At 43.0% G+C, this 27,204-nt stretch overlaps 1 protein-coding gene across 4 annotated transcripts in view; it reads left to right on the forward strand.

Moving 5' to 3' along the window:
- Positions 1 to 27,204, forward strand: part of UNC5C (unc-5 netrin receptor C) — a 534,770-nt gene that overhangs the window by 116,067 nt on the left and 391,499 nt on the right. For all 4 annotated transcript variants that reach the window (XM_068232277.1, XM_068232283.1, XM_068232291.1 and 1 more), the window contains exon 2: positions 329 to 364. In XM_068232277.1, the coding sequence (XP_068088378.1) occupies positions 329 to 364 (36 nt within the window). The remainder of the gene's footprint in view (positions 1 to 328; positions 365 to 27,204) is intronic.

Raw genomic sequence — 27,204 nt, forward strand, 5'->3', positions numbered from 1 at the left:
ACAGACAACAGTCCTCCTATGTGTGTACCTTTCAGCATTTTCTTTATTCTTTACAAAAGCAGTTCCTGAAATTGATCTGTATAAAATGCTGACCAGCCACCCTGCCTGAGTGCACACTATTTTGGCAGTTGGAGTGAGCAACAACGGTTCTGTACGTGCTTTTGAAAATAAAGGAAGCTTTGAGAATCCCCCATGAGGAGATGGCCTGGATCAAGACCTGTCAGATTTGTTAGATACTAAAAAATGCATCTTCATTTAATATATGTCCAGCAGTTCTGTGATTCTGGTATCTAATGTATAACCAATCTACAACTGTGTTTTATTACAGAGTTTCCCAGACCCGGCCTACAGGATCCCAGACCAGGTCAGTAGTCTTATCAAATCATAAGCTGCTTTTTCCTAATGTAACTCTTAGGGCTCGTTTCCACTGTAGCGGTGCGGAATCGCCTGGATTCCACCGCAGAAGAAATCGCATGCGGCTGCGTTTCCGCATGCGGATTTACCCGCGATTTCGCATGCGATTTCGCATGGCAAGGAGCCAGGCGAATTTAACCATGTCACTGCCTGTGTAAAGCTCCATTGCTTTACATGCGAAATCGCATGCAAAATCGCGGGGAAATCCGCATGACAAAGCCGCATGTGATTCGCCCGCATTCCTGCCGCACGCGAAATCTGACGACCCTGTCGTGCAGATTTTTCCCGCACGCCGAAACGCACCCGCACGACGCACAAGTGGAAACAATCCCATCCACTTGTATTGCCTATGCGAATCCGCATGCAGTGCCTGCATGCGGATTCGCTATAGTGGAAACGAGCCCTTACTTTGTTTTTACCTCCGATACCATTCTTCATAAAGTAATTTGATGTGTTCATCATGATAAATCTCAGCCCTTTTTAGTTGCATTTTTATGTACAACTTTAGATGCTTGTCTCATGACATAATTATTACACTATTCAAGAACTCCTTGCTTATAACATTATTAGGAGAGTTTACAATCTGAATTTTCCTTTAAAATAAGTTGAATGCATGAGGAGAGAACTGACTTTACACTGTATAAACTTGCCTATTGCCAAACATATCGATGCCTATGAAAGAGTTCACAAAGACAACAACCTGTTGAAGTCAGCCATAGATAGGTTGGCCAACTTTACCTGATTCTTTTTAGTTAACTTTTACTCTTTTCCTTTTTCTTTTACTGTTGAAGCTTATTCATGTTATATCATTGGCATATAGCTTTCCGTGAAAAGAAATGTTCTAAAATGCTGAAATATTGTCATCTAGCTCTAAAACTCTATTTCCTGTAAAAACAACTCCTTATGGCCACCTGTCATTCCCATGGGAAAAGTAGGTTAACAGAAGTGATGAATTGTAAACCGCACTGACCTATCTATGACTAGGATTAAGTCTAAATTTGCCATATGATCGAGAATACTCACCCCCACATATTAAAGCGGAATATAACCCTGCATTTCAACTTTGCTCTAAAATATTATTTACAGCATATTATATGCAAAAAGCATTTTTTTTTTTACTAGACCAGTATTGAAAGGGTTAAACACAGAGGTTTAAAGTTCCGTGGAGAGATATGCAGAAGTTCAGATAGATACATTCTATTTAGTTATATGTATCTATTGATAAATGTTACACACTCTTTGGCTGTCCTCCAAGCTCCTTCTCAGTCAGAGAGATGAGTCACATTCAACACTTAGATACATTTATGTAAACAAAATATATCTATGTCAGCTTCGGATGCATCTGCAGAAATCTCCAGGAACTTTAAAGCACTGTGTAACCCTTCCAATGCTGGTCTAGTAAAAAAATGCTGGTTGCATATAATATACTGTAAATAATGTTTTAGAGCAAAGTTGAAATGCAGGGTTATATTCCGCTTTAAGTCATATTTCCATAAAGATGTTTCTTGTTATTTTACATTAAAATCGTGCCTAGTTCAGTAAAGGCCTTATGTTCCCATTTTTGATCTGTTCAGTCGAACTGCTGATAAATGAAACATGGACTTGCTTGTGAAACTTGCTTGTGCTTATCCTTATACAATACAGCAACGTGTAATCATCATAGGGTTTCTTAAAACAAGGTATACTTAAAGCAAACCTGAAGCGAAAATAAACTTATGAGATAATGAATTGTAAGCTAAATAATAGAACATTAGTAGCAAAGAAAAATAAATCTGATATTGTTTTTCAGTAGAGGAAGAGTTAAAAAAAAAACTTCAGTTGTTATCTATGCAAAAGAGCTTCTCTGAGCTATTTGACCTACTGGTTCAAATATAGTCCAGTTTTATGAAGCACTTAAAGGGACTCCGAGCAGTGATTAAAAACAAAATCTGAAGTTACCTTGGGCTTTCTCCAGCCCACCGTAGGTCGGGAGGTCCCTCGGTGCCCTTCTGGCTCCTCTCACGGTCCCTCCACAGAAATGACACCCGACGGCACCAGAACCGAGTGTCGGGCTCCCTCTTCCTGAAAGATGACGTTAGTCGTCATCATGCCGGCGTGACAGTACTGCGCATGCACGGTTTAATGATGTGGGGCGGCCGGCACGATGACGACTAACGTCATCTTTCAGGAAGAGGGAGCCCGACACTCGGTTTCGGTGGCGCCGGGAGACACTGAGTGTCATTTCTGCGGAAGGACCGGGAGAGGAGCCAGAAGGGCGCCGAGGGACCTCCCGACCTACGGTGGGCTGGAGAAAGCCCCAGGTAACTTCAGATTTTGTTTTTAATTCAAAATTCGCCAGGTGTCAGCTCGGAGTCCCTTTAAACAGCCAAGAAACAGTGAGGAACACTTTGAAATAAGGTATTACTGCAGGAAACTTCAAAGGGTCATTATTTCTGCAACTGTGACAGTATGATGCAATGTTATTAAAAAAAAAGCTATATAACTGAAAATAAAATAATATGAGACTCCTTTCTTTGCTACTACTGTTCTATTCATTATCCATACTACACATACAATTCATTATATCATAAGTTTTTTTTCGCTTCAGACTTGCTTTAGTATGAAAGTTTCAAGCAGTGACGTTCCAGCAGCCATATAAATATATATGTTCACAACATATGCAGTACAGTTCAGCTAAGTCTGTACACCAAGGTGATTGAACAAATTTTACAAGTTCAGCTGGAAAAGACATTGTTCACTTCACTGTCCCTCTGCTTCTGAGGTGGTGGTTTTATGGACATGCTGATTTTACAGCTACCTATAGGCCTGTCATTGATGAACAAGATGCAGGCTCCTAAGTGAGCAATGTAGAAAAGGTAACCCTTTTGCTATAAAAAATAAACCTCTTATTCCATGTGCTATGCCTGCTTGTGACAGGAAAACGAAGTTGGAAGCTCACATTTGCACAGGCTATGACGTTTTAAGCTAGTGCTGTAACTCATATTCAGTAATCCCACCCATGTGTTCTTTTGTTTCAAGATCATATGTCTCCCCATTTAATTGTCACCAGGCAGGCACTTCTTTGTTTCCCAAAACAAATAAATCCTAAGTTATGGCATTCCACACTCCTCCAAGCATTGACAAGCCAGAATTGCTTTAATGAGTGACGAGACCCTAATTTGAGCATGTATAATTCTAAGCCCATCTGCTGAGTGCAAACGCTGAATAGGGTCCACTACCCAACTCTTTACTTTTATCAACGTCACATAAGGAAATATATTTATATAAAAATAATTGTAAAATTTTACATTTAGATGACAATAACATATTACAGAAATATATTATTTTGTCTTTTGATGTATCCAGTTTATGTTTTTGCAGTATGGTAACACCATATGGTAATACATTTTTGCTTCCCCCAGGGATTGGGGCCCAATCTCTCGGGCAACAATTTGGGGCCCAAGTTCTATACAAATGTGTCTGTAGCTTAGCCTTAGGGCCAATGTGCAGAGCATGATAGAGTAGAAGTAAGGCGGGGAGCACACTTAACAATGCGTTTTTCTGTGCCTTTCCTGGGTGTCTGCCATTCTGCATTCATTCTACAACGCATATGCGATCGCGTTTTCCCACACGCCATTTTCCATTCTCTTTGGCTATTTGTATGCTTTGTAATTAATGCACATGTTGTGCAGAAAAAGCAGAAAGCTGTCCACTTTAAAATTGTGGGGGAAAAGGCAAATGCAGAATGCGAGTGAACTAGTGTTGGGCGAACACCTGGATGTTCGGGTTCGGGCCGAACATGGGCCAGATGTTCGGCATGTTCGGCCCGAACCCTGAACTCAATGGAAGTCAATGGGGACCCGAACATGCCGCAATACGGCCCCCCTATGGGGTCGCAGGCATAAGGGGGGAGCATGCCCCGATCGCGGGGGGGGGTCGGAAATTCCCCCCACCCCCTCCGCTAGCGCTCCCCCCTCTGCCCGCTTCCCCATAAAAAAGTTTGCGTAAAGTTAAATAGTACCGGTGGTGGCTGCTGCAGTGGCTGGCTGTGGCTGGCAGTGGTGTGAGTGAGGAGGAGGAGTCCGAGTAGCCCGGCCTCAACGCGTCCTACTCGGACTCCTCCTCCTCACTCACACCACTGCCAGCCAGCCACTGCAGCAGCCACCACCGGTACTATTTAACTTTACGCAAACTTTTTTATGGGGAAGCGGGCAGAGGGAGGAGCGCTAGCGGAAGGGGTGGGGGGAATTTCCCCCCGCGCGATCGGGGCATGCTCCCCCCTTATGCCTGCGACCCCATAGGGGGGCCGTATTCGGCCGAACAGGGCCCTGTTCGGCCGAATCGGGGCCCTGTTCGGCCGGGCATTGAGCAGTTCGGGCGAACCCGAACTAAAAGGCCGAACACCATCAGGTGTTCGGCCGAACTCGAACATCACCCGAACAGGGTGATGTTCTGCAGAACCCGAACGGTGGCGAACACTGTTCGCCCAACACTAGAGTGAACAATGAGCAATTCTCAAACTGGCCATTGGCTATAATGTCAGTCTGTGCTCAGACGAGATGATCTGGCAAGCTGTATCTCTCACTGATGCACCGGGGCGGGGCGGTGGCTACTGTATACATGTGAGATTCCCACCAGATGCAGCCCAGAATGTCTTTCTCCTTCCATCAGTGGCTGGATAGTGTAATGGTTAAGGGCTCTGCCTCTGATGTAGGAGTCCTGGGTTCAAATCCTGGCTCTTCCTACTCAGTAAGCCAGCACCTATTCAGTAAGGAGTTCATTGGGCAAGTCTCCCTAACACTGCTACTGCCTACTGAGTGCGCTCTAGTGGCTGCCTCGCAAGCGCTTTGAGTCCGACAGGAGAAAGGCACTATACAAAAAAAGGAATTATTATTATAAGAACAATCTAAGGTGTGTACATGACTTTAGCCACTATTAATAGTGATTGCAACCTTGTAGTGAACAATTGTCCCTGAATACCCTTATTTGGTCACAATCTTAAGTTTGTCATACACTTGATTTGCAGCAGATTCGACCATCAGATAGATTTCTGTCAGATGCCTGTCAAGTCGAATCTGACAGGAATCTATTTGATGTGTGCCACACATTAGGAACAGATTTACAAAAGATTTCAGAATGAAATCTATTGGAGATCGATCGATAGACTTGATAGAAATGATCGATAGAATAGATCTATCGATGGCTGAAATCAATGGGCCGTATGAAATCATATGTGCCCCTTTAGCAGTTATATAACCACTGCCACAAAGGCTCTCGTCACTCATACAGGCAGATAGGATCAATCTTAAGACTCTGGTAAAGCAGGACATGCTCCTCCTATTTATCACCATCAGAATGTTGCTACATCATTGATAGGAAATGTGCCGCACTTACACTAAGATGCTTTATAAAGGGGAGTAGTGGTGGTCCCTTAGCTGGTTATGGGAACATTAAACGTAGAGGCTGGAATGTGTAATGGTTAAGGGCTCTGCCTGTTAAGTAAGTCAGCACCTATTCAGTAGGAGACCTTGGGCAAGACTCCCTAATGCTGCTACTACCTATAGAGCGCATCCTAGTGGCTGCAGCTCTGGCGCTTTGAGTACAAATGTTCTGTATCTGTAAACATTTCGATTTTTGCTTTGGGAAGAGGAAATGCACAACCAAATCAAATTGGAACCTGGATGAACCAAACATGTTTCCCCTCTTTTTTTATTTACTCACTGGTATTCTTATTTATATATTTGTTTAATTTCTTACTTTTTTTTTTTTTTTTACCTCTTTTCATTATTTCCATTATTTTGCTAAGATTTGCAATGTTCCCCAAGCAAAATTTAAGAGTTTATCTGGACTTGTGTATTTTTAACTACTGCTTTCTCATTATCTTGTTGCAAAGGTTTATATCTGTGAAGGTGAGATAACAAGAAAATTAGTACATCTAGCTCCCCCTGGCCTATAAATTGTGGTCTACATAGTCATTACAATGTGCTGAAATTGTGGTATTGCAACTAATGCTTAAGGAAATGTGGAATGGTCAGCTGTGAACCACAAAATGTGTCTGCGTTGGTGTGAAGGGCGCTATTTATACACATTGCATATTCATCACTTACTTAAGAAAGATTATCCTGGACAGCATGCTAATTAGTGTGATAGCTTCTTTCCGCATTAATAGATTAATTAGGTGCTCATCTCAAGATAAAGCAGACAGGGTGTATGCTTCGTGTGTGTGTGTGTGTGTGTGTGTGTGTGTGTGTGTGTGTGTGTGTGTGTGTGTGCACATGATGTGCATGCATAGTGTGTGCATGTGTGTGTGCATGTGTACATATACTATGTGTGGTGTGTTTGTGTGTTTACGCACATGCATTCGTAATGTGTGTGGTTTATGTGTGCATGCATGGTGGATGTGCACATAGTGTGTGTGTTGTTTATGTATGCATATAGTGTGCGTACATATACTGTGTGTTGTGTGTATACATGCATGATATGCATGCATAGGGTGTGTGGTATAAAGAATGTGTGCATGCACTATATGTGTGTTCACTAATTGGGCTTGACTCACTAAACCATGATAACTCATAGCACGGCCGCACTAGTGTTTTTACGATCAATCGTAAATTTCCGGGCGCAATCACGAATTTGCACGTGAAAATTTGCAATTGTGTGCGAAACGGTTTAGTGAATCAAGCCCATTGTGTGTGTGTGTGCATGTGCGTGTGTGGTTGTGTGAATCAAAAGCAATTCTTGATGATTTTGATTGGCCTAATTCCAAGCTGCATAGTATTTGCAATATATTAGTTTGCAAGTCGGAATTTTTAGAACCTCATTGACCATCTCCGCCAATAACAATGCGCATGAGTAACAAGTACAAAGCTTATACTTTGCAAACTAGAAAATATTTTCTCAGTAAGCTGCAAGTTATTTTTATGGATTACCTGTAAGTTTTGTACGTGATTACATTGTTCTTTCCAGTTCCATTAGAAACACTCAAAAGATAGTTAGATCTGTGTAGGCAGGTTAACATCACATCATTAACAGCTTTCAAACTTTTCCTTCGGAAGGGCAATCATAGAAATGTACCTGAGATGTAATAGCTGAGGCTTACAGACACAACAGATGGTGTGTAGGTGGCGTTACTGACTGATGAATTTTTTTAAAAAGTGTAGCTTTTGTCAGATTAATATTGCTGCATGATTATGAGTTCTTTTAGCATTGAATATGGTTTTGTACTAATCTTAAAGTTCAGTCTTGCTTGGGAAGTTGCTTGTTCCTTTGAAGAATAAAGAAAACACTAAAAGCAAAGCCTAAACACAGGGAGTGCAAGGGACAGAAGAGGATGCAGATATAAGGACAAAATTAATCTCATATGACATTAAACATGCTTTGCTGGATTGGTCATCCAAGTCAGTGATTGGTGAGCGGTAATTAGGGAATTTGATTTGCACAGGATCTGTACAATTCAAGAGAAATAAATTGTTTTAGATCGACTTGGTAAGCAGGCAGTGGGGTTGAGGGTGCTGGAGGAGGTGAAGAGAGCATACCAGAGTTAGGTTGGGAGAAAGAGAGAGAGCTGGTACCGATCTGGAGTCCTGAGGGTTGGGAGAGAGCCCTGTCTGATCTGAGGGTTCTGTGGAAGGTGGGGAAACAGTGAGGGACTTATTGAGAGAGCATGTGGAGAGAGTGGAGCTTATTGAGCAGGGCCAGGTAAGCAGGCAGTTAACTTAGTGATCCAGTAAAGTAGTCCTTTAGTTACAATACTGATTGACATCAGTCTCTCGCCTCTCACAGGAAGTGGCTCTGCTCAATTTTAATGTGACTTCATGTAGGGATCCAAAAGGATCCTCTACCAGTTTACAGTTGTCACTCTGTATAAATAAGCTGAAGGTTTAATTAAGTGCAAGTTCCTATCCAGGTGAATCTCTGTCACCATTAGAGCTGCTTGGGTAACTATAATTTCCTTTTATTTAGCAGTGCTTAGGTGAGCACCAGACAGCAACAAGTTTAGAACCAGTCCTGAGTGAAAACTCAGTGTTGATTTCTTCTAATACAAAAGTACATAGGCTGAGTGTGGGTTTGTTTTCAGGGTGGAACTAGCAGTAGTGACAATGCTTGGGGAACTGGTAAGAGATCCAAGGAAACCACTTCAAGGAAATCTAAGCTGAGAAGGATATGGATTTTTCCTTTTAAAATGATACCAGTTGCCTGACTCTCCTGCTGATCCTGTGTCTCTAATACTTTCAGCCACAGCCCCTCAACAAGCATGCAGATCAGGTGCTCTGACTGAAGTCAGACTGGATTAGGTGCATGCTTGTTTCAGCTGTGTGATTCAGCCACTACTGCTTCAAAGAGATCAGAAGGACAGCCAGGCAACTGGTATTGTTTAAAACGAAACATCCATATCCCTCTCAGGTTCCCTTTTAACCAGCTTGTGAAATAGACATTCATTCTTCAATAGAAGCTATATCTATTGGATCAGTTGTAAGATATGTATCCAGTAATGTGAAATACAGAAAGACCTAATGTTCAGTCTTTCATTGAGTGACTAATACCATCTAATCTAGGATCTTGCTCACTCCACGATCTATGAATTGGAGTTGTGACACTACTGAGTATATTATAGGTGAAATACTGACACAAGGAACTCTCACAAGTAACACACCGAGTGTGAATATCAACCTAATGAAGCAAATCTCTGTACCACAACCCCTTGACTGATTCTACTTTCACCAGAGAGTTTCAATTCAGCTTCCTTTTCCTGTATTTGAACTGATGGTCATTCCAAACACCTTCTGTGGCCAGTCTCAATGCATAACACAAAACACTTTTTGCCACCACTTGCTATTTTTATCATTAGAGAAAATGCAATTAAGCATAATTTAAAAATTGATAGAGAGGGGGTTGGGGAGAGAAAGAGAGAGAGAGAGAGAGAGAGAGAGAGAGAGAGAGAGAGAAAGTAAGTAAATAGATTGTGTGTCATTTTTTTTCCTTAAACATAACCAGACCTGCATAATTACAGTGGAACAATGTCAGCTGCATACTTTGTGTGTTCTTTTTTTAACTTGAAAAAATATTATTACATATAATTATATGAACAAAGAGTATTTGTGCAGTATACAATCCGAACAAACATATCCCAGATTCATTGCTGGGCATACAGCAGGATAGTAGTTACTAAAGTTTCCACATATATGAATCATGAAGCCTGCTGAAAGTTAAGCTGAACAATGGAGTCTTTCAGGCCCCTTGTAAACTAGTGGTGCAGTTGCTGAAATCTCCCTAGCGTTTATTTTTGTAGGGCTTCTTCCATGCTTGCATGCTCATAAAGGTTTGACCATGAAAGGAAATTGGTCAGGGAGTCTTGAATTGGCTTTTTATCCACTGACCTGTGTTTCATATATCTGATGACCTATTGGATTCTGGCATCCCAATTTCCACTGGTCTCAATCAATAGTTTGTTTCAGTTCATTTTTCTTTCATTGCATTCTTTACTAACACGTTTATTTTCCTGATTCACTTAAAGTTTTTTAAAGAAGCCCTGTTTATGAGAAATCCTGTTTTGCGGGTTTTAGTTCTATTCACTGTTCTTCAGAAGTCTTGTAAATACTGATGGGCCTTGTAAAGATAGCCAAGTTTCAAAAAGTGAGCAGATCATTAATTTATTTACTTAACTATTTATAAAATGCACCTTTAAAAAAAAGAAAAAAAAAAAAAACAACAACAAAGAAGAAGAAGGATTACTTACAGAGAGTCTGAAGCGAGAATAAATCTCGCTTCAGACCTCAGAGTTAGCAGGGGCATGTGTGCCCCTGCTAAACCGCCGCTATCCCGCGGCTTAACGGGCGTCCCTGATCCCCCAAATCCCCTCCGTAATGCGGGGGAGCGCTTCCTGGTTGGGGCAGGGCTAACCGCCGCAGCCCTGCCCCACGCGCGTCTGTCAGCGCGTATCTCCGCCTCTCCCCCGCCCCTCTCAGTCTTCCTTCACTGAGAGGGGCGGGGGAGAGGCGGCGATGCGCCGGTGACAGACGCGACTGGATGCAGGGCTGCAGCCGTTAGCCCTGCCTCCAGGAGCGACCAAGTCTGCGACCAAGTGTCGCAGTGGGGGGTTTGGGGGTCAAGGGACCCCCGTTTAGCGGCGCTATTGCGGCAGTTTAGCAGGGGCACACGTGCCCCTGCTAACTATGAGCTCTGAAGCGAGATTTATTCTCGCTTCAGAGTCTCTTTAAGTGTACCTAAGATGACAAAAAAAAAATTATATATCACTGGGGCTTCCTCTAGTCCACATGTGTTGAACTCCATGCCTGGAGGGCCAGATCCATGCCAGTGTTTGAGATGGACTGAGAAAGAAAGGAATGTGTTCTACCTGCTGGACCACACCTTTCCTGATTCAGACCCATCAATTCATTTGAGCTGTATCAAAAATGTGTGAGGATCTCGGCCCTCGTAGGACCGGTTTGACATACCTGCTCTAGTCCCCTTCAGGGTAATTGATCCCTCGGCATCCTCCTCTTCCGCCTAGATTCTCTTCTGCACAGGTGCAGTCTGGCCACACGCACTCCCCTGTTATGCTTCCGCAGCTGGGAGTGTGCTGCATCTGTGCAGTAGTACTGCATAGGCGCAGAACGCGCAACGGGGCACACATGGCCGAACCGCGCATGCGCAGTACGCCCAGACTGGTAAAGATAACAGGGCATCTACCAGAGAATCTAGGTGGTGGAGGAGGACGGGGAGGGGCCGATTAGCCTGAAGGAGGCTGGCGAAAGCCCCAGGTATGTATCATTTTTTATTTTTGTTTATCTCAGGTTTACTTTCAGCTTGAATATTAGAGTACTGTATATACAGGAATAAGATAGTAATTTCTAAATCTGATGGATTTATGTGAAACCTACAATGTACATTACATCATTGTCACCGAAACTGGTTGTTTGTGATCAGGTCATCCTGACCATATTATCCTGTATGAGGTAATAACGATCAGGCATGTCGGATTTTTCAGCTAATCACCATTATATTCCTCCACAATGGGAATTATGTAGATCATCATTACTTTGCATTAAAGTTAAACAAACAGGAATCCCAGCAGTAGATGCCAGTGAGACAGCTCAATCTTCAAACCTAGATTTTTACCCTTAGAATCAAAATATGTTTGTGAAAAAAAGAGTCGTATTTAGGATTAAATCTATAAATACAATTGGTCAGTTTATTTTCACTTATCATTAGTTACAATAACTCAGTCCTGTTCCATTTTTGGCAAGTGCATTGCCTTTTCATCTTAGAAATGTTTGTATTTTGGTTAGGCTTTTAAGCACTTTGATAGATTTAGATATCTCAACTCCCTCAATTTAGATGTGTGTCAACTCACACCACTATCACTTCTAGAGGCAGATATAATGCCTGTGCACTTTATGAAAATAGGTAACAGCAGAGGTGGGGGTGTACATGTAAAAAGGGCAGCAAGTTAAATATTTTATCAATATTCTAGTAAAATATTGATAAAATTACAGATATTTTACTATTAGGCTTTGTAATTATTATAGTACAATATTTGTAATTTTTACATTTTTACTATCCCCTAACCTGACCCCATTCTCACTGGAACCTTCTCTTTCTGGGTTGCAGGCTGAGTCCCTAGCTCTGATTCAGTATTATCTTCTGTTGTGTTTTCCAACAGGAGATGTTTTTCAACAAGGGCAAGCAAACAAAGTACTCAAAATAAGTGGTTCCAAATTTGCTTGAATCTAATATGACTTTCTTTTCCTAGTTTAAGTACTTGTTCACTTGCTAGGTCCTGAAACATATTTCCTAGAGAAGACAGCAAAACATTGCCTGTGAGATATTGAATTAAGGCCCTAATATCCAAAGTACAGACAGATTCAAGCACCTGGAATGAAATATTTAGAACAAAGGCAGACTAATATAAAGGCGTCTTTATTTGTGTTGTTATGTATAGTCCTGCTTCATATTGATTTGGTTTGAGGCGCCATGCATTTAATTTCATACTAGCTAAATCAACAGAATTACAGAATAAGGGTTTATTATAATGTGTATATCACTGGCTATAGCTACATTTTTGTACAGACTTCTCAAAGTGGGTGCATATTATGATGGGGCAGTGTTCTCCCCAGGCTCTTTTAGCCGGGTGTTGCACTCGGCTAATTTTAGTGAGCACCTGGCTGTCATCGGCTCACCTCTTCATCCTTCTCCTATGCTGAAAGCAGAGTTGTGGCGACTCTGCATCCCCCCCGCCACAGCCCACCCGGCTACTTTTTCATGCCACCCAGCTGGAAAAAAATTCTGGGGAGAACACTGGGGGGGGGGGGGGGGTACATAAATTAGGGCTCCGTCTAGTCCGGTTGTGTAACATAGCCATGCTGATGGGGTTCTGTTATACCAGCCTGCGCAAATGTTACTAGCTTTTATGTTTATTGCATGGTGGATTTTAAAAAAAATGAGGTTTTTGTGATGTATGCTTGCATTACCTTGTGAATGTATGCTTGCAATACCTGGATTTTTTTCCAGTGCATGAATATTAGACTCAATTTAGAAACATGTTTTTTTTCTTTTTTTTCTGTTTTGTGGAATTTACATACTTGTGAACATAGAATTCATTTACACTCCTGTTAACAAAACATTAGGTCATTATGTTGAAGGTGCTGACATGAGATGGGTGGGTGTTCCAAGACACTGTTAGTAAATGTTTAAACTTCTCTAAATCAACTCTAAATGAACTTGATGGCATGAGTAAGCTAACACCTTGCAGTTTCATAAAATTGACTGTATCAAGAAATAGGTGTGAAGACAGAGAGCAGGAAAAAAAAGTGAGGCACATGAATACTAGGGTCATCCGGAAAGTAAATGCTGTTTTAATCTAATTCATTAACCCATTCGCGTTCCGTCATTTTCACGTGAGAAATGTTCACCTCCCATTCATTAGCATATAACTTTATCACTACTTATCACAATGCACTGATCTATATCTTGTTTTTTCCGCCACCAATTAGGCTTTCTTTGGGGGGTACATTTTGCTAAGAGCCACTTTACTGTAAATGCATTTTAACAGTAAGAATAAGAAAAAAATGGAAAAATTCATTATTTCTCAGTTTTCAGCCATTATAGTTTTAAAATAATACATGCCTCCATAATTAAAACTCACGTATTGTATTTGCCCATATGTCCCGGTTATTACACCATTAAAATTATGTCCCTATCACAATGTATGGCGACAATATTTTATTTGGAAATAAAGGTGCATTTTTTTCCATTTTGCATCTATCATTATTTAAAAAAATATAGAAATATTTCATCTTTACATTGATATTTAAAAAGTTTAGACCCTTAGGTAAATATTTACATGGTTTTTTTTTATTGTAATGGTTGTTTTTTTTATAGTAAACATTTTATTTGGGTAGTTTTGGGAGGGTGGGAGGTAAACAATAGATTTATAATGTAAATGTGTGTTAATTTTTATTTTTTTTTCCTTTCAGGTGTAGTATTACTTTTTGGCCACAAGATAGCGGCCATGAGTTTGTTTACATGACGTCACTCTAAGCGTAGCACATGCTTAGAGTGACGCATCGGGGAGGGAACAGCCAGAAAAAGCACAGCTTCCGAGAGAAGCTGTCGCTTTTTCAGCGGGGGAGAGGAATCAGTGATCGGGCACCATAGCCCAATACATTGATTCCGTGGCTACCGAATCCACGGCCGGGATCTCTCCTTCTCTTACTATTGGCAGCCGGTGGGGACACGCGTGTCCCCTCCGGAGTCGTTCGTCGTGGCAGGCTTCCCTGCCATTCTTGCAGAGCGGGTGCTGGCAGAAGCAATGTCTGCAGCCTCCCCGCTCTGCTTTCCCTGGCGCGACGAACGACTCTCGGGGACACGCATGTCCCCCCTCGACTGCCCATAAGAACAGGAGAGAGAGAGGCGGGGGGAGGAGAGAGAGGCAGAGCAAAAGCCGGCGGCTTCATCTGTTTCATTGCCGCCGGCCTAATGTCATTAAATTAACTAGGTTGCGATACATTTGGCCGCTGCGCTGCGGCCAGAAGATACATTCATGTTACATGAATCATTCCATTCCTCACATTGGCCACAGCGCAGCGGCCACTTCGTGCATTGGCCGGCCAGAACATGTACACCCCTTGATAATTATAAAATAGTAAGGATGGGTTATAAAGACAGATGCAAAAAAAATTGAAGCAAATGTGCAAAAGTTTCTCAGAGCAACCAATTACAATCTTGATTTCAGCTGAAACCTGATTGGTTACATTTGGCAAATTCTCAGGTTTTTTTGTTATCTTTCTGTTACTTGTCTTGATACATTAATCCCAGTGCTTCATGAAACAGCTGTAATCTGAATGGTTTCTTTGAAAAACAGCTCTAGATCTGCTCTATTTTTCTTTGCACCTGTCTTGCCAAATCCAGGATAAAGACATGAATTTCTACAGGACCAGATTCATTTGAACATTTGCTCACCTGGAAGAGGATGGAGCTGCTACAAAATTAAAAATCATGGCCCCTAGTCGGTTAATAGCAAATGTGTTTAAATTAGAGTGGTATTCAACTAAATTATAGCATCTTAGTAAAGGGGCTTTTGGTCCCTTTTCGGCCCTCTACACACTCCTAGGAGTTTTGGTTTATCATGAGCTTGCACACTCTTTGGAGTTCTGGTTTACCATGAGCTTGCACACTCCTTGGAGTTCTGGTTTGCCATGAGCTTGCACACTCCTAGGAGTTCTGGTTTACCATGAGCTTGCGCACTCCTTGAAGTTCTGGTTCACCATGAGCTTGCACAATCCTTGGAGTTCTGGTTTACCATGAGCTTGCGAACTTCTTTTGAGTTCTGGTTTACCATGAGCTTGCGCACTCCTTGGAGTTCTGGTTCACCATGAGCTTGCACACTCCTTGGAGTTCTGGTTTACCATGAGCTTGCACACTCCTTGGAGTTCTGGTTTACCATGAGCTTGCGCACTCCTTGGAGTTCTGGTTTACCATGAGCTTGCACACTCCTTGGAGTTCTGGTTCACCATGAGCTTGCACACTCCTTGGAGTTCTGGTTTACCATGAGCTTGCACACTCCTTGGAGTTCTGGTTCATCATGAGCTTGCACACTCTTTGGAGTTCTGGTTTACCATGAGCTTGCACACTCCTTGAAGTTCTGGTTCACCATGAGATTGCTTGGCAATCTTTAACTCTAAAATGTTAAGTACCTACTCTTAGGAGCATAAAATAACTTTTGAAAGAATTCCTCGTGTGAAAAAATGTTTACTTTTAATGCACAGAGCAGTAATATGTATACTGCTCTGTTAACATCTTCTAATCATCAAATGTAATAATTGACAGCTCACCCTGCCTACCAATTATTATACAGAATTTGCAGATTAGTAGAGCAGTATACACCGTTACTGCTCTCTGCATTGAAAGTAAAGTTTATACTCAAAGGGAATAGTTTAAAATGATCTTTTATGTGCCTAAGAGTAGGTACTTCAAATTTAGTTTTGGGAATTTAAATAGAGATTGTCAGCCACAAAAGCAAATTCCATTTAAACACTGCACTGTGTTTGTAATTCTGCCAGGAATCTCACACTGCAGTGCAAGCTCACCAATCTATTCAGAAATGTCTCTGCTGTAATTATCTTATCTCACTCTGCCAGGATCTATTATCTCACCATCACCAAAGACAGAGGGAAGCTTCTCATTTCCCTTCCACATTCCTGATCCTCATTGATTGGTCTGAGCACAAATGAGTGTGACAGGGTGAGGGTGAATGCATGCAGGAGCTGGCACATCCTTTGAAATTCTTCACTGTTCCATTTAAAAATTAAGCCACGTTTCGGAACCACGCAGGGTCCCTTTATCAAGGCAAAATGCACTCTAGGTGACAATCTAAAGAAAGAAAGAAAGTAAAAAGAAAAGAAAAACACAAAATGTAATGTCAATACACATTGAAAGACTGGAATATCAACCCTAACCCAGAGAGTGCCTGTGATAAGAAAGAAACCACAATCAAAAATGAGGGGAGAAGGGGCAACCTGATTCTGTGCTCACACATGTTTACAAACAAGGCAGAGATGACAGTGCAAATTGGAGGAGTAAAGAAAAAAGTAAGGGAGGAAATGACATCAGGATTTGGCTTCAGCTTATGGGAAAAAGACATGGAGACTGCCAGGAACAGAATTCTCTTCATTTACTTTATAAAATGCATTGGAATCACAACCTGGACAGTACAATACATCTGTTATGTAAGTAGATCAAGTATTTATCTACTTATATAGTTTTTTTTCCTGGCATAGTATGGCTAATCCTACTGCTTTAAGCTCTCTTTAGATGTTAGATATTTGATTTGCGAACCACTGCATCACAGGGAGGACCTACAGACTCCACCACTAGAGATTTTCATGTTACTGTTTACTGAGAATAAATCTATGCACACGCACCAAAGTAAACTCAGCCAAAAGTAGCCATTAGAGGCAGTTTTAGGCAAGAATCTAGCATTAGTACAAGTGTTTTCCAAGCGCATTTTTTGATCCAGCACATGGGAACCCATATGCAATTAACTTTTTCTCCTGAGTTTTCTGCTAGGAGATAATTTTTCATCTTCTTTTTAAAATATTTTTTTTTCAGCACTTAGCAATTGAAAAAGTACCAAAAAAAGCTGAAGAGGTGCTATCAAAGTTGATTTAACTATTTTCTTGCTTGTTAGTGGTTTAAAAGGTATTTTATTTACAACTTGTAAACATATCACCAAATCACCTAGGAGAAAACTCAGGTTAAAAAGTTAATTGCATATGGGCCTGGATCTTTAAAGAGAAACGATTAGCCATACTGGGCCATATGCAATTCACGTTTTCACCCACGTTTTCTCCTAGGTGATATTTTGAAACTTGTCAATAGAATGCCTTTTAAGCCCCCAGCAAGCAAGAAAATACTCAAAATAATTTTGATAGTACTATTTCACATACTTTTTGGTACTTTTTTAGTTGAAAAGTGCTGAAAAGTTATTTTAAATCGAAAATGAAAAATTATCTCCTGGGAGAAAAGTCAGGTGAAAAAGTGAATTGCATATGGGCCACTATGTCAGGAAAATAAAACACAGAAGTAAGTAGATAATTACTTGCTCTTCTTACATAACAGATGTATTGCACTGTCCACATTTTGACTTCAGTGACCCTTATATGGTAAAATAAAGAAAATCCTGTTCTTAGCCGGGGCTATCTTGGTTCCCACAAGCATAAAGCCAATCCTGATGTAATTTCCTCTCTTACTCCCCCCTCCCCCCCCCCCCCCCACCGCATCCCTCTCGGCATCCTTTCTCCTCCCTGCACCATTAAAGAGCAAAGCCGGGAGGAATAAAGACAGCAAACACAGACTCACTTCCTTGTGGTTCCAGGTACTTTAGTTCCCAACTTTACACTCTGCACTACCGTAGACGGGAACTCCAGTGCCTGGAACCATGAGGTGAGTCTCTGTGCGCTGCATTTATTCCTCCCCGCTTTGCTCTGTGATAGTGCGGGGAGAAGAGAGGAATTGGCTTCAACTTGTGGGGGGGGGGGGGGGTCCCCGTGGATGCAGCCAATCAAAGAGGAACAAAGGAAGGGAAAAAACTGCCAGCATGCACTGAAACTTCTCTTTTGGACTGATGTAACAAGTAAGAGCTAGGGAGCATGGGGATTGATATTGATATAGAATAGGAATGTTAAATTAGTTCTGAAGTTTTGCATTGCCTGTTTAGCATCCTTTTTAGTTGTTTAACAGATGGAAATGGGTAATTGATATCAGATTTAATGCCTAACAGTTACTATCAAATAATAGTGACCTCTGAGATCATTGTTCCCCTCCTTGCTCCCTGTAGATTCACTCACAGGCACAAGCTTGATCCTGACGGGCAACAGAAATAGTGTGTGTGTACACAACCTAATCCCTGCTCTGTGTGCAGTTTTCATGCGCACAGATTTTATGTGAAGTGGAGTAGTATGTTTTCTCTAAGGTCACATGACTTAAGCTGGTTATATCTTTCACACAGCAGCAATGAATGATTATTTTGGCTTGTGAGTGTGAGTGACATATGCTCATAGGTTTTCAACATATGTTGTAAAAGAAAAGGTCAGCTTCAAGGCAGCAGGCATCTTAACACATATTTCCCTGGTGTGTAATGTATCTGCAGTCTCTTAACACACATTTGCATAAAGCTGGATACATTAGAAAGTGAAGGTATCGCTACCTTTGCAGGTTTTATAGTTTACATTCCAATATAAAAAAAATTCTTCCATAGTCCAAATGCTTATTTCATCCATGGTATTGAAAGGGGGAAATAGATGCTGTAAACCACAGGTAAAGAAAACCTTGGCTATACACAATGAACACTCAATGAAAATAAAAAATAATCAGAGCTTACCTCTAGTGAAAATTGCATGTCACAATGATTTTTAGTTTCAGAGATAGAAAGTGCTAAAATAATATGGGAATTGTAATTTCTCCTCTGACCCTTTGTAAGGGCTCATCCACATTTTTGCTGTGTAAGTACTTGTTTCTATACCTATTTTCCCACATTGAAAATACAGGTACCGTATATACTCGCATACAAGCCGAATTTTTGACCCCCAAAAAGGGGGCCAAAAGTTGGGGGTTCGGCTTGTATGCGAGTCATGGTGGTCCGCGGGTCCCCCCCTCTGCTGGTCCGCGGGTCCCCCGCTCCCCCCATGGCCGCCGCCGCCGCTATTACCTGGCTGCATCTTCTATTTCAATCTCCGTTCTTGTAAACATTCAGAGCAGCACGCCCGGCGCTGCTATTGTGACGAGGCAGGAAAGAGCGTCCTGTTACTATGGGAACCGCTCTTTCCTGGCTCGCCGCTCGTCACAGTAGCAGCGCCGGGCGCGCTGCTCTGAATGTTTACAAGAACGGAGATTGAAATAGAAGATGCAGCCAGGTAATAGCGGCGGCGGCCATGGGGAGCGGGGACTGTACTGGCTAAACTGGGGCACGTAACTAGCTTTACTGAGCGCTATACTAGCTAAACTGGGGCGCTATACTAGCTATACTGAGCGCTATACTGAGCACTATACTAGCTAAACTGGGGCACTATACTAGCTAAACTGGGGCACTATACTAGCTATACTGAGCACTATACTAGCTAAACTGGGGCACTATACTAGCTATACTGAGCACTATACTAGCTAAACTGGGGCACTATACTAGCTATACTGAGCACTATACTAGCTATACTGGGCACTATACTAGCTATACTGAGCACTATACTAGCTATACTGGGGCACTATACTAGCTATACTGAGCACTATACTAGCTATACTGGGGCACTTTACTAGCTATACTGAGCACTATACTAGCTATACTGAGCACTATACTAGCTAAACTGGGGCACTATACTAGCTATACTGAGCACTATACTAGCTATACTGAGCACTATACTAGCTATACTGAGCACTATACTGAGCACTATACTAGATAAACTGGGACACTTTACTAGCTATACTGAGCACTATACTAGCTGTACTGGGCAGTATACTAGCTAAACTGGGGCACTTTACTAGCTATACTGAGCACTATACTAGCTATACTGAGCACTATACTAGCTATACTGGGCACTATACTAGCTATACTGGGGCACTACCTACCCATACTGGACACTTTACTAGCTATACTAAGACACACTCGGGGAATAAGGCGGCCAGCATTTCCTACCCCCGGCTTATATGGGGGTCAATCATTTTCCCCTGGTTTTTCAGGGAAAAGTTGGGGGGTCGGCTTATATGCGGGTCGGCTTATATGCGAGTATATACGGGTATATGTAAATTTAAGTATGATTAAAATGTTGTTCAATAATGCTGTATAATTGCATTTCTGATTTTATCTCTGTTCTAAAATGCAGGTAAATCACACATTGTTTCCACCGGGCTACATTCACATTGTCTGCATACCACAGGTGGACTTAAAGAGAACCTGAGGCAGTTCCATAGGGGGGCAGATGGGACACAGAGGCATGTTCTCTGCCTCATGACATGCCTCTGTGTCCCCACACCGCTGCTCTCTGCCTCCACCCCCACCGACGCGCTATAGGTCCCTGAGATTAGTGACAATATTTGTTGCTATCTTAGAGGTAAACATAGGGGAGAGGGACTACCTGTTTAAAATCCCCGTCAGTGCGTTCCTGCAGGGTTTCCAGAGTTGCCATTGGGCAGCTCTGTCTCCCTGGCCACTCCCCCAGCCTCCTTGCACGCTGTGAATGAGAGACAGTATCTTATTCCAGCGTCGTGACCCAGTGTAGCCCACAGGAGTGGCGGGGAGCAGCAGTTTTTGCGGTTACCCGATCCGTTCAGCCCCCTGGATCAGGAAGCCTACTGTTTCTTAATTTTATGAGCCCACCTCATGTTCTTTTTAATGTGCCTATACATCTAGCGATGATGGCTAGATTCAAAATCTCTCTCTTAATCAAATCTGATTAGAGAGAGATCAGTCAGCTGCCCATACACTGCAGGCTGATTCCCGATCAATTTCAGCATGAAATCTCTCGGGAATTGTCCGAGCCCACCGCATCTATCACCTCACCGCTGTGTGTGTCCACTGCCTCACTACTATGTGTGTGTCCACCACCTCGCCACTGTGCGTGTGTGTGTATGTAATGTATATGTGCTGTAATGTGCATTTATGCATTACCTGTCCTGTGTCACGTTGTCCGTCCGTCTTCCACCTCTCTTCTATTAGCCGCATACACGCTGCTGGTGTGGTGCGTGTGAGATGTCATGCATCGGGGTCCAATGCATCGGCAGCATGTATGCGGCTAATACAAGAGAGGCGGAAGACGAACACCGCGACATAGGACAGGTAATGTATAGATGCACATTACAGCACATATACATCACACACATATATCCACACACAGTGCCGGGGGTTTTGTCGCTCGTTCCGATATCGCTCACCATTATTACTGTCGCCATCTGATTGAGCAAGTCGACCCGACATCTTGCAGCATGTCCAACTGATTAATACAACCAATTTCAGCCGAAAATTGGTTGCATCGTTGATCCGGCATGCAATTGGCGGCACCAATTTTCATTCGATTATAATTATTGAATCGGGTGGTCGATCGGCTGCCAAGTCGCCTGATTTGTGGCCACTTTTATTGTGTTGTGGGCAGTGATTGGTGCCATGCATTTTATCCTTCAAAGTTATGTCCTGCAATGAATTTCATTCGCTTTTTAGGCATGCTTTAAATTCCGACTCTGATGAAATTTAGAAATTTTGCATGAAATTCCAAACAAATTCCAAATTTCATCGATTTCGTGTTTGCCTTGTGAAATTGTGAATAAATTGTTAAGTGTAGCAGAAATATTTTGCAAACAAATTTCACAATAGGTTACATTTTTGGATGTTAAATGCAACTTACAAATATGAACCTTCAATGTCAGAGGTCAGAATTCTTCCTTTTTTTTTTCTTTTTTTTCCGCTACTGATGGAAAAAAATGTGCATTACACAAGCGTATTTTCACAGAGCTTTCAGAATTTATGCATCAGAATTTGTAAATTAAGAATTTTGACTTTGGCATTCAAATTTCATGATTTCAAGTTTAAAGTCAGAATATGGAACTCTGTGAAATCTGTGTGCTCATCCCTAGTTCCCTTGTATTACATATGATGAAAATAGCAATATTAAAAAAAACACTGGATGCGCTGTTATAGTGTGTGCATTACCGAGTGCCAGAATGCAAAAAAAAAACTGTGAACAGGGCCTTTGAAGTCATTCGCCAGTAGTCTATGCTATTACACAGTGTTCAGTTACATTGCAGAATAACTAATTTGTTCTCCTGAGTTTCCGCCCCCCTATGAGATAATTTTCATAGCCTCTTGAAAATAATTTTGAAGCATTTTACAATTGAAAGGGTACCTAAAAGTAGGTGAAAAAGTACTATCAAGGTTATTTTGAGTGTTTTCTTGCTTGCTTGGGGTTTAAAAGTCATTTTATGAAAAGTGAATTGCAAATGAGCCGGAGTCAACTCACTGCCCGTACAATCCTATGGGCCTGTTCACAGTACTGCATTGTAACTGATTGCGTTATTCATGCAATCTTTGCATTAAAGTATGTGTCCAATCTCCATGGCAGTTCACACTCAAAACTCATGAGTTATGCAACTGGCCACTGTGAACCTAGCCATACTTAGTGTTGCTGAAGCATTGACCAAATCAGAGCACGGTAAAGAGAGGAGAGCGCAAGAGCAATTTTACAATAAACCATAAATGGAAACAATGTGAAAGCACTTGCTCTAACAATTATTAACCACTTCCCGACCGCCCACTACACAGGGGCGGCGGGGAAGTGGAGCCCTGCAGGACGGCCTCACCCACAGAGGCGGCGGTCCATTTAAGGGCATGGGCGGAGCGATCGCGTCATCCGTGACGCGATCCTCCGCCGGCGCCTGTCACCGCTCGCCGCAACATCCCGCCGGCTATACGGAAGCGCCGGCGGGATGTTAACCCCGCGATCGCCGCATACAAAGTGTATAATACACTTTGTAATGTTTACAAAGTGTATTATACAGGCTGCCTCCTGCCCTGGTGGTCCCAATGTCCGAGGGACCACCAGGGCAGGCTGCAGCCACCCTAGTCTGCACCCAAGCACACTGATTTCTCCCCCCCCTGCCCCAGATCGCCCACAGCACCCATCAGACCCCCCCCTGCCCACCCCCCAGACCCCTGTTTGCACCCAATCACCCCCCTAATCACCCATCAATCACTCCCTGTCACTATCTGTCAACGCTATTTTTTTTTTATCCCCCCCCCCCTGCTCCCTGCCCCCTCCTGATCACCCCCCACCCCTCAGATTCTCCCCAGACCCCCCCCCAGTACCACCCCCCCTGTTTACTGTATGCATCTATCCCCCTGATCACCTGTCAATCACCTGTCAATCACCCGTCAATCACCCATCAATCACCCGTCAATCACCCCCTGTCACTGCCACCCATCAATCAGCCCCTAACCTGCCCCTTGCGGGCAATCTGATCACCCCCCCACACCAATAGATCGCCCACAGATCCGACATCAGATCACCTCCCAAATCCATTGTTTACATCTATTCTCTCCTCTAAACACCCACTAATTACCCATCAATCACCCATCAATCACCCCCTATCACCACTTGTCACTTTTACCTATCAGATCAGACCCTAATCTGCCCCTTGCGGGCACCCAATCACCCGCCCACACGCTCAGATTGCCCTCTGACCCCCCCTTATCAATTCACCAGTGCATTAATTACATCTGTTCTTCCCTGTAATAACCCACTGATCACCTGTCAATCACCTGCCAATCACCTATCACCCATCAATCACCCCCTGTCACCCCCTGTCACTGCCACCCATCAATCAGCCCCTAACCTGCCCCTTGCGGGCAATCTGATCACCCACCCACACCATTAGATCGCCCGCAAACCCGCCGTCAGATTACCTCCCAAATGTATCGTTTACATCTGTTATCTTCTCTAAACACCCACTAATTACCCATCAATCACCCCCTATCACCACCTGTCACTGTTACCTATCAGATCAGACCCTAATCTGCCCCTTGCGGGCACCCAATCACCCGCCCACACGCTCAGATTGCCCTCAGACCCCCCCTTATCAATTCGCCAGTGCATTAATTACATCTGTCCTTCCCTGTAATAACCCACTGATCACCTGTCAATCACCTGCCAATCACCTATCACCCATCAATCACCCCCTGTCACTGCCACCCAACAATCAGCCCCTAACCTGCCCCTTGCGGGCAATCTGATCACCCACCCACACCAATAGATCGCCCGCAGATCCGACATCAGATCACCACCCAAGCGCAGTGTTTCCATCTATTCTCTCCTCTAAACACCCACTAATTACCCATCAATCACCCATCAATCACTCCCTATCACCACCTGTCACTGTTACCTATCAGATCAGACCCTAATCTGCCCCTTGCGGGCACCCAATCGACCGCCTACACGCTCAGATTGCCCTCAGACCCCCCCTTATCAATTCGCCAGTGCAATATTTACATCTGTTCTCCCCTGTAATAACCCACTGATTACCTGTCAATCACCTATCAATCACCCATCAATCACCCCCTGTCACTGCCACCCATCAATCACCCCCTGTCACTGCCACCCATCAATCACCCGCTGTCACTGCCACCCATTAATCAGCCCCTAACCTGCCCCTTGCGGGCAAACTGATCACCCACCCACACCAATAGATCGCCCGCAGATCCGACATCAGATCACCACCCAAGCGCAGTGTTTCCATCTATTCTCTACCCTAAACACCCACTAATTACCCATCAATCACCCCCTGTCACTGCTACCTATCAGATTAGACCCCTATCTGCCCCTAGGGCACTCAATCACCCGCCCACACCCTCAGAATGCCCTCAGACCCCAGCCCTGATCACCTCGCCAGTGCATTGCTTGCATCCATTCCCCCCTCTAATCACACCTTGAGACACCCATCAATCACCTCCTGTCACCCCCTAGCACACCTACCCATCAGATCAGGCCCCAATTTGCCCCGTGTGGGCTCCTGATCACTCGGCCAAACCCTCAGACCCCCTTCCGATCACCTCCCCAGTGCATGGATTGCATCTATTTTCCCCTCTAACCACCCCCTGAGACACCCATAAATCACCTCCTGTCACCCCCCTAGCACTCCTATCCATCAGATCAGGCCCAATACAACCTGTCATCTAAAAGGCCACCCTGCTTATGACCGGTTCCACAAAATTCGCCCCCTCATAGACCACCTGTCATCAAAATTTGCAGATGCTTATACCCCTGAACAGTCATTTTGAGACATTTGGTTTCCAGACTACTCACGGTTTTGGGCCTGTAAAATGCCAGGGCGGTATAGGAACCCCACAAGTGACCCCATTTTAGAAAAAAAAGACACCCCAAGGTATTATGTTAGGTGTATGACGAGTTCATAGAAGATTTAATTTTTTGTCAAAAGTTAGCGGAAATTAATTTTTATTGGTTTTTTTTCACAAACTGTCATTTTTCACTAACTTGTGACAAAAAATAAAATCTTCTATGAACTCGCCATACACCTAACGGAATACCTTGGGGTGTCTTCTTTCTAAAATGGGGTCACTTGTGGGGTTCCTATACTGCCCTGGCATTTTAGGGGCCCTAAACCGCGAGGAGTAGTCTAGAAAACAAATGCTTCAAAATGACCTGTGAATAGGACGTTGGGCCCCTTAGTGCACCTAGGCTGCAAAAAAGTGTCACACATGTGGTACCGCCGTACTCAGGAAAAGTAGTATAATGTGTTTTGGGGTGTATTTTTACACATACCCATGCTGGGTGGGAGAAATTTCTATGTAAATGGACAATTGTGTGTAAAAAAATCAAACAATTGTCATTTACAGAGATATTTCTCCCACTTAGCATGGGTATGTGTAAAAATACACCCCAAAACGCATTATACTACTTCTCCTGAGTACAGCGGTACCACATGTGTGGCACTTTTTTACACCCTAAGTACGCTAAGGGGCCCAAAGTCCAATGAGTACCTTTAGGATTTCACAGGTCATTTTGCGACATTTGGTTTCAAGACTACTCCTCACGGTTTAGGGCCCCTAAAATGCCAGGGCAGTATAGGAACCCCACAAATGACCCCATTCTAGAAAGAAGACACCCAAAGGTATTCTGTACGGAGTATGGTGAGTTCATAGAAGATTTTATTTTTTGTCACAAGTTAGCGGAAAATGACACTTTGTGAAAAAAAACTATTAAAATCAATTTCTGCTAACTTGTGACAAACAAATAAAAACTTCTATGAACTCACCATACTCCTAACGGAATACCTTGGGGTGTCTTCTTTCTAAAATGGGGTCATTAGTGGGGTTCCTATACTGCCCTGGCATTTTAGGGGCCCTAAACCGTGAGGAGTAGTCTTGAAACAAAAATGACCTGTGAAATCCTAAAGGTACTCATTGGACTTTGGGCCCCTTAGTGCAGTTAGGGTGCAAAAAAGTGCCACACATGTGGTATCGCCGTACTCGGGAGAAGTAGTACAATGTGTTTTGGGGTGTATTTTTACACATACCCATGCTGGGTGGGAGAAATACCTCTGTAAATGACAATCTTTTGATTTTTTTACACACAATTGTCCATTTACAGAGGTATTTCTCCCACCCAGCATGGGTATGTGTAAAAATACACCCCAAAACACATTGTACTACTTCTCCTGAGTATGGCGATACCACATGTGTGGCACTTTTTTGCACCCTAACTGCGCTAAAGGGCCCAAAGTCCAATGAGTACCTCTAGGATTTCACAGGTCATTTTAAGAAATTTCGTTTCAAGACTACTCCTCACAGTTTAGGGCCCCTAAAATGCCAGGGCAGTATAGGAACCCCACAAATGACCCCATTTTAGAAAGAAGACACCCCAAGGTATTCCGTTAGGAGTATGGTGAGTTCATAGAAGATTTTATTTTTTGTCAAAAGTTAGCGGAAATTGATTTTAATTGTGTTTTTTCACAAAGTGTCATTTTCCGCTAACTTGTGACAAAAAATAAAATCTTCTATGAACTCGCCATACTACTAACGGAATACCTTGAGGTGTCTTCTTTCTAAAATGGGGTCATTTGTGGGGTTCCTATACTGCCCTGGCATTTTAGGGGCCCTAAACCGTGAGGAGTAGTCTTGAAACGAAATTTCTCAAAATGACCTGTGAAATCCTAAAGGTACTCATTGGACTTTGGGCCCTTTAGCGCAGTTAGGGTGCAAAAAAGTGCCACACATGTGGTATCGCCGTACTCAGGAGAAGTAGTATAATGTGTTTTGTG

This window comes from Hyperolius riggenbachi, chromosome 1, assembly GCF_040937935.1.
Source record: "Hyperolius riggenbachi isolate aHypRig1 chromosome 1, aHypRig1.pri, whole genome shotgun sequence".
In the NCBI taxonomy this organism is placed as follows: Eukaryota; Metazoa; Chordata; class Amphibia; order Anura; family Hyperoliidae; genus Hyperolius; species Hyperolius riggenbachi.